The sequence below is a fragment of the Puma concolor genome, chromosome B2 (genome assembly GCF_028749965.1).
Source record: "Puma concolor isolate L17-30 chromosome B2, mPumCon1.1.hap2, whole genome shotgun sequence".
NCBI classification, from domain to species: Eukaryota; Metazoa; Chordata; class Mammalia; order Carnivora; family Felidae; genus Puma; species Puma concolor.
In genome coordinates this window covers 23853578-23862179 of record NC_141671.1, presented here as the reverse complement: position 1 = coordinate 23862179, position 8602 = coordinate 23853578, and the positions used below count along the sequence as shown (strand labels likewise).

General features: G+C 50.2%; 1 protein-coding gene across 1 annotated transcript; it reads left to right on the top strand.

The window, feature by feature from the left end:
* The first annotated feature begins 2038 nt into the window (after nt 1–2038).
* PPP1R3G (protein phosphatase 1 regulatory subunit 3G) lies at nt 2039–4890 on the top strand. Its single transcript, XM_025917250.2, has one exon. The coding sequence runs from the start codon at nt 3243–3245 to the stop codon at nt 4278–4280; it is 1038 nt and encodes a 345-aa protein (XP_025773035.2). The 5' UTR covers nt 2039–3242; the 3' UTR covers nt 4281–4890.
* Nucleotides 4891–8602: the final 3712 nt, after the last annotated feature.

Sequence of the window (8602 nt, the reverse complement as noted above, 5' to 3'; positions counted from 1 at the left end):
TTTTAGATTAGAAGGCATTTTTCTAGGAAGTTTCCATGGCTGCATTTAAGCCCCTGAAAACTCACTGTGACTTTATCTTAATCAACTCAATCCCCTTCAAAAAGCTGAAGAAGAGTTAGGGGACACGTTTCTAAAATGTTTCTGCTCTTTTAAAATACTTTAAAAATTTAGTATTTTTGTAACACTTTAACATATTATATATGGTGTCTCTATCCTCTTAAATTCTGTGTTTGGGCCTAAGAATTAAACTGATAAAAGACAGATTTACAAGAGAGAAACATAAAAAGTTTATTTCTTGTTGGTAGTTTTATGTGTACATGGAGGCTTTCATATTCAGTGTAAGAAATGAAGACCCAAAGAAACGGATAGGCCTGGGAGCTTATGTACCATTTTAACAATGATGGATAAGTCAGGGGACGTGGCAAGACGAAGGATAAAAGGGGCTGGGCTAAAAGGGTAAAATGTGGGAAAGTGACCCAGAAGTACATGGGGAAACTAGTGGAAGCTAAGGTCTATTTTAGGTTTGTTTGTCCAGATTCAAATTGGTGTCAACTCTGTCTTGATGATAAGAATGTTCTCCTTTTCCTGGTACAAGAAATCTATGCCGTGATTTTGGGTAGAAAGGAGAGCCCTTCCTGTATCTGCTGTTTCTCAATTGTCTTCACCTCAAAACAATCAATGTGTCTGCTGTAGTGTACATGTTTGTGTCCCCTCAAAGTTCCTGTGTTGAAATCTAACCCCCAATGTGAAGGTTTTAGGAGATTGGGCTTTGGAGGGTAATTGGGTCATGAGGGTGGGGCCCTCATGGATGGGATTAGTGTTCTTATGAAAGAGACTCAAGAAAGACCCCTTGCCTCCTCCGCCATGTGAACCCCTTCCACCCACATTCCCCAAATTTCCACCCACATGGGGCCCATACAACTATGGGCTGAAATGTTACCTGCAGGCCTATCTGTTCACTCCCACTCACCTTCCTCCCGGAGGCCTCCCTGGCTAGGTTGCATCCTTCTTAGCATCTGCTAGTGTGGCCAAGCCTGTATTTGCTTTTTGATTAATGTTGGTCTCCTCCAATATACTGAGAGCTCCCTGAGGGTGAGGTGTTCTAACACTTTCACTAAAAAGAAAAGAGAGTTGCTGGGCCTAGGGCCCTGCATAACCCTGAGACTGACGCCTCCTTGAGTCCTACTCCTTAGGCACCTCACCTCCTGAAGTCCCTTGTCCTGCAGTGGGCACATGGCCTTGATGAGGGCAGTAGCCCAAAGGGTCACCACAACCTCAAAATCTCTTTGAAATCCTATTTTAATCTTCCAAATAATTTTCAAATTTTGTGTTTAACTCCATAATATGTAAATATTTACCTAAATGTAAAAATAATGTCTTCTTCCCCAAATCTTGGAGTTGTTCAGAGAGACACACAGAGTATCACGTGCCTCTTGTAAGCTTCCAAGTTGACATGCAATCATGCGATTTTATATTGGGCACCCAAGGACCTACCACCCTAACAGGAGGATGGCAGAGCCCCTTCCTCAGGAGCATCACACCCCCAGCCCTGGCTTCCTAGTGATGGGAGAACTCTTCCCTCTTCATTGCCCAGGGTTCAAATCCCACCACACCTAGATGTGAGGCCTGGGCAATGAAAAATCCTTCTACACCTCTATGTCCCACTTGTAGAGTAGGGATGATGCTCTGAGAATAAGATCAGGCAAGGAGGATCAGTTCAAACCAACATTTGCTGATGGCTGGGTGCTCAGTCAATATTAGTGATTAATATGACCCTTACTCCCTACTCTCCATCTTATGCCTGCCGCCTCACCAAAATGCCTAAGGTGCTGGCCCCTTTAAATTCTGCCAGACCATACGGTATTTTAGTTACCATGCCTCAGTTAAATGACCCGGGTAGGTTGGCTTTTCTTTCTTTTTTTTTTTTCTTTTCTTTTTTCCCCTGAAATACTGTATCTGTTTCTAGAATCCCTAGCTTTTTACACAAGTAACTCCACACGTCCACACAGGTTTATACGCAGGTCCCCAAAATGCGGTCCCTGGAGCCCAGCATCGGCATGACCTTGTTGGAAATACTTTCAGCAACACTGAATCAGAAACTCCAGGGTGGCTCAGGAATGTTTTCACAACCCCTCCAGGTGACGCCGACGCGCGCTGATGTTTGCGAGACACTGACTTTGATCAAGGTAAAGTTAGCCTTAAAAACAGACAAAACCAACAACAAAAACTCACTACCGAAGGTCTCCCCAGTGCCCAGGTTCCACGTTCCACCGGTAGAGCCGCAGGTCGGCCGCCTCGCAGCCCTAGCGCACGCCGAGGCCCCTCGGGGCCTCGGGGAGAGGCAGTGCGCGCGGCGACGGTCCCGCGGGGCCCCGGTCTTCGGGGCCCCGGAGCGCGGCGGGCGGGACAGGGGGGAGGAGCGGGGACGTGCTCCCGGGCCCCGAGCTAATGGCCTCCGGCAGCTCTCGGCGCAGAGCCGCGTCCCCGCCCCGGACTCGGCCCCAGCCCCCGGGCGCCGCCACTGCGGGAGCGCCGAGGCCAGCGCGCCGGTCCCGGGCCGGCGGTAGAGCGGGACTGAAGCCCGGGAGCCCCGAAGTTTGGGAAGGAAGGAAAAGAAAGCGAGGGAGGCGCTCGGTGCTCTCGGTCCTCTTGCCCGCAGGCGAGCTTCCCTAATTGCGCGCCTGCCCCCGGGGACTTCCCCGGCCGCCGCGACACCCGGGAGGAGACGGCTTTGCGACCCGCCAGAGGGCGGACCCGTCCAGACCTGGGGCAACTTGACGCGCCGGAGGAAGGCAGATTCACGCCCGAGTCCACGAAAGCTGAGCGCCAGTTCACCCGAGGAGCTCCGGAAGCAGGACCGACGCGGGCCCCGCCGGGGTGGGCGGGAGGGAAAAGGGAGCCCCCAACTTCCAGAGAGCCGTCTCCACCTTCTGCCTCAGCCTTCGGGAAGCTCGCCCGCTAGCTCCGGCCCGCGCCGCCCAGGTTCCCGGTGTTCCCACGGCCTGCGCCTCCCCGCCCTGGGCCCTCCCCCGCCGCTGGCAGGTTCAATCCCCAGAGCCGGCCCCACGCTGGCATCCTCCTCCCACTTCGCGCCGGGTCGCCGCCGCTAAAACCCGGGGCTACGCAGTGGGACTGTCTTCTCTTCTCCAGCCAGGGGCGGGCTCTGCGCGCCCTTGCAACGACCCAAGGTGTTAAGTCTCCAGGGAGAACTGATACGGACAGTCCCGGGGCCAGACAGCCTCATGGAGCCCCAGGGGGCGCTAAGTTTGGAGAAACAGGGACCTGCGCTCTTTGGAGAGCCCCCGCCAGCCGAGGGGCTGCCCACTCCGGGGGGCGAGGGCGGCGGCGCGTCGGAAGCCCAGAGCCCCGACGCTGACCCCTTGTCCGCGGAGGAAGAGGCCGCCTCCCAGGAGCTGGAGGAGCTGCTGGAGTGCCGCCGCCGCCTCCCGCGTTCCTTTTCCCTGCCCGCGGACCCGATCTTGCAGGCGGCCAAGCTGCTGCGCCAGCGCCAGCAGCTTGGCCTGGGGCTCGGCCCGGAGGGCGGCGAGGGGGCCGAGGGCTTGCCGCACGGTCCCGGCAGCTGCTGCGCCAAGTGCAAGAAGCGAGTGCAGTTCGCGGACGCGCTGGGGCTAAGCCTGGCCAGCGTGAAGCACTTCAGCGAGGCGGAGGAGCCGCAGGTGCCGCCCGCCGTGCTCTCCCGCCTGCGCAGCTTCCCCATGCGCGCCCAAGACCTGGAGCAGCTTCCCGGCCTGCTGGCCGCGGCGGCCGCGACCGCGGCCCTCTCTGCGCCGCCTCCCCGGCTTCGGCCTCTTTTCGAGCTTCCCGGGCCCAGCGCCGCCGCCGAGAGACTGCGGCGGCAGCGCGTGTGCTTGGAGCGCGTGCAGTGCTCGGCGTCCTCGGGAGCGGAGGTGACGGGCTCCGGCCGGGTGCTGGGCTGCCCCGGGCCGAGAACCGTGACGGTGCGCTACACCTTCACCGAGTGGCGCTCCTTCCTAGACGTGCCGGCCGAGCTGCAGCCCGAGCCGCCGGCGGAGCCACAGCCACCTGAGGCGCCGTCGGGGGGGCCCGGGGGCGCCGAGGAGGAGCCAGGCGCCGAGCGCTTCCACTTCTCGCTGTGCCTGCCCCCCGGCCTGCAGCCCCAGGAGGGGGAAGACGCGGACGAACCGGGCGCCGCGGTCCACTTCGCCGTGTGCTACCGCTGTGCCCAGGGCGAGTACTGGGACAATAACTCGGGGGCCAACTACACGCTGCGCTATGTGCGCCCTTCCGACGCGCTCTGAGCCCAAGGCCGGGCTCCAGGCCGCGCGCCGCCCCAGAGCAACCGGGTGACCTGCGGGGACGATTTGCTGAGCCCCGTACCTCGGGGAAGGAAAGGAGGGAGCCGTTCAACGGCAAACTTTCACCAGGACGGATCCGGCGAGTGAGCCTTGTGAGCACCGAAACTCCTCGCCCGTTGTCTCCTCGCTTAGGCCTTCCTCCGCTGCTTCTGGGATTCTCGCTCTGCGTCAGAATGGGAAGAAATTCTCAAGATTCTGAGCCATAGCTTTCTCCAAGAAAAAGTCTCCTGACCCTTGCGCCTAATTGTAAGACCTTGGGATTTGTTTAAAACTATAGACAAAGTGTTTTCACCGTTGCTGCTTGTTGGAGATGCCTGAGTCTCAGGGAAAGGACAGGCATCCTGCCACATCATGCCAGGAGAATGCACTGGACCGTGGGCGTGAAGGGGAGCCTTCGCAGAGGGGCCTGTTTCTCTGAGAAAACCGGGTGGGGCCTGGGCTGGGCCGTCCTTTTCTCTTAACTGGGATCTGGGAGATGTTTGCACAGACTGGACATTACTTGGGCCTATGTGTACACATGTCCTTTAAAAAAGTAAAGGCAACTTGCACACTCTTTTACGCTGTACTTTATATTTCAGCTCCTGGGGAGTTTGGGAGGTCTTGACAGGTGATCTTCCTCAAATAGTTAACAGTATTTTCAAGTTTCTTTCCTCCAATCCTTGCTCTCTGATGTGGAAAGGCCCAGATTTCCTATTCTGGGCAAAAATGTTCTTTGAAATGTTTTGTAGGAGGGTTCTGTCCCCTGCCAAAATGAGGTGGTTGGTCAATTGATATATTAGAGTAATCCCGTAGACCTGTGTAAGCTGCAGTCACCAGCCCTCAACCCCCTTGTATAGGCGGACCACATAATAGCTGCTAGACTTCTCTGGGCCTTTAGCAGCCAGAGAAGCTGGACTTTCCAGTGGTTGGGTGATTGGAGGGTGTGTGTGTGTGTGTGTGTGTGTGTGTGTGTGTGTGTGTGTGTGGAATGGACAGGTGTCTTTCTGTCTTTAGTCAGAGCCACAATGGGTAGTGATGACCTGATAGGAGATGAAGCATGCCCAACAGGTACATGTTGTCAGAACCAGATGGGTGCTGTGCACACTGGCCTTTGTCACTCAGCTGCTGATGCTGTGGATGCCAAGATAAAGTGGCTATGTATGAGCAGGGCAGGTAAGTATCCTGGCTGAGGACCTGATTTTTAACCACACCTTGGTTACCCCTTGGTAATTTGTCTTTCTTTTGTTTTCATTATTTTCCAGCACATGATGAGTACAGTCAATTCATTTTGTAATGGTAATCTTTAAGAAGGATGGTTTCTACCATTGCTGTATAGGAACCAGGGTAGGCATACCACAGCCCATGGGCCTAATTCAGCCTGAAGCCTGTTCTCGTAGGGCCTGAGAGCTGAGAATGCTTTTACATTTGTAAACAACAGGAAAAACTCAAAAGAAGAATACTGTTTTGTGACACATGAGCATTATATGAAATTTACATTCAGTTTCCATAAATGAGGTTTTACTGGAACACAGCCATGCACATTCATTTACATATAATCTGTGACTGCTTTCCTGCTAAGTAAAGTTGAGTAGATACAACAAAGGCTATATGGCAAAAGGTAAAATATTTACTAACTGGTCTTTTTATCTGGCTCTAGAAAAGTAGTATTTTTTAACAGTAGATGCTGAGAGTTACACTTAATAAAGTAGCTAAACTTTCAGTAAGGTTTGCCACTTGAAATGAACCTCTTGTGGGTACAGGTAAAACTGTTTACATTATTTTCAGTAATCTTGGTTACAATAAACACTAAGACACCAAATGTACAATTATTACTGTGCAAGGGGGGAGAATCTACTTGTCCTCTTTCATCTAAGAAATAATAATAAATCAGTACGACTGAAATATAGCATCTATCTGAACTGACATCAAGCTACAGAAACTGCCAGATACTTCCATGCCTCAAAATGAGATGTCTTTAAATTTTTTTTTCAACGTTTTTTTATTTATTTTTGGGACAGAGAGAGACAGAGCATGAACGGGGGAGGGGCAGAGAGAGAGGGAGACACAGAATCGGAAACAGGCTCCAGGCTCCGAGCCATTAGCCCAGAGCCTGACGCGGGGCTCGAACTCATGGACCGCGAGATCGTGACCTGGCTGAAGTCGGACGCTTAACCGACTGCGCCACCCAGGCGCCCCAAAATGAGATGTCTTAAGCCATGGAAATATTTAGTTTAACCTCTGTTTTGGAGACATTCCTTTTGACTATAGCAGTGGTTGCCAAAGGTAATTGATCATGGGGAAAAGTTTCAAATAATTATTAGCGGAAAGCCATCCGAAGTTCATTATAATTTATGCTTGGAGTAAAGCAGACTAAAAAATAGTCATGTCTATGAAACAATGAATACTTAATTCACATACACTTATAAAAAGTTTTATAACCATAGAAATAAGCAATTTTAACAATTGCATTTTTACAATTTTTTACAATTTTAACAATTGCATCATTTTTCTGTTACTAAATACAAAAATTATCAAGCTTTTTCATGCATTGCCCCATACTGAGTTCTGTATGCCACTTCTTTTTAAAAAATGCATTATTGCATAAGAACACTTAGATAAATATATTTTATATTTTTCTTATGTGTTTATGAATACATTTTAGTTGAAACATATTGCTAGTGTATATGGCCTATAGCACAGTTTGAAATGCCAATTCATATGATAATTATGCATTATTTTTGGGTTGTTTGGGATTATTTAAAATTAAACAAGGATGAAATTAGGAGCCCAATAACATGATTAAAATAGAGATCCCCTTGTCTGGTATTCTTCAAAAGGGTAACCCTTCAAATATGGAATAAAGTAAGATATGGATTTTAAAGAGGTATGAAGAGCAAATTTTTTATTTAAAAAAATTATTGACTTTCAAAAGTATATTTTGCAATTCAAGCAATGAATCTTAAAAGCACTTATTTCATAATATAATGAAAGTCAAACCTGGCTTTCAGGTGAGGAAATCTAGCTTTGCTGTCTCACAAATCCTGGAGAATAGTTTTTCTAAGGTTCAGAATTTTGTAAAAGATTTGGAACAACCCAGTCTTTCTGCACATGGTTATGGCCCTTCATACATTAAGTATTAAGCAATCTTCTAAATGTCAATTTTATAAAGTGCCAACTTTTCATTATAGACTGATAACAAACATTTTGTAAAGAAACATAAGGAAGTTAAATAGGTTTTGTTTTTGAAGAGGTAGTTTTAAAAGAAGGGGCGATACTGGCCAGACCAAGGAAGTGTTTGAGAGTATATTTCCAGAGTGGAATGAAAACTCACATGCTCATCCCCCAAAGCAAAATTCCAGCAATTCACTTGTGGGTTTTTTTTCAGGAATATTTACCTTGAGTAAGGGAGTGAGGGGGGAGCCTGTCATTCTAGTTGAAATGCTGAAATGTAATAGCTGAAGTATCTATTAGCTCTAATGATCAAAACTCAGTTCTGCTCGGCTCATTTAATGATGCTGAATTTTACCAGAGAGATTCCAGCATCTTCTTTATGGGCAAGTGGGTCCATGGATCACTGGGTCAGGAAATGTTGAATGAAGTGTGTGTCCTTATCTGAGGTCTCAGAAGCAGTGGCTGGAAAATGTAGCAGTCTGTATGGAACAGAGTTTCCCCTTACAATCCCCGGGTTTATGAAGCAGGGTGATCAGGACGTTCCAAGACTTCCCTCAGGGAGACAAGGATCCTGCTTCAGTGAAGTACTGGATTAGGATCCCGGAAACCCAGCAAGCTCTGGGGGACGCTGACATGCCTCTCTTCATAGGCAGCAGGGCCACAGCTCCAGCAGCCTTCCTATAGCACGTGGGGGTGGAGCAGTTGTCATCCACCAACCCTAGCTGCAAGGCCAGGGGAACTTTGTCCGGTTGGGTGCTCAGTGGGCTTTCCACCTGACCATGCCCTCACCTGCTGTTCCTTTCCTCCCTGACCCGGGCTGAGGGCTTCCCTGGTGATGCTGTGGTTCGTGAGTCTGCTCACTCGCAGCAAAGCTGAGCCTTCTGCTCATTTCATTTTTGGAGTTGTAGTGTTGGACTATACATTGTTTCGCGAGTTCCCCATCTTGCTGCTATCTAGCACAGCAGGTGCGCATATTTGAGTATGCCAAGTTTTTTCATTTCCTGACTCAGTCGTGTTTCTTAAGAGCGTGTGGCTTGGAGCCGCTTGGAGTATTGTGATTTGTGTCGCATGTGCTTTGTCAGGACTGCAAAGAACAGCCTTCGAGAGGAAATGGG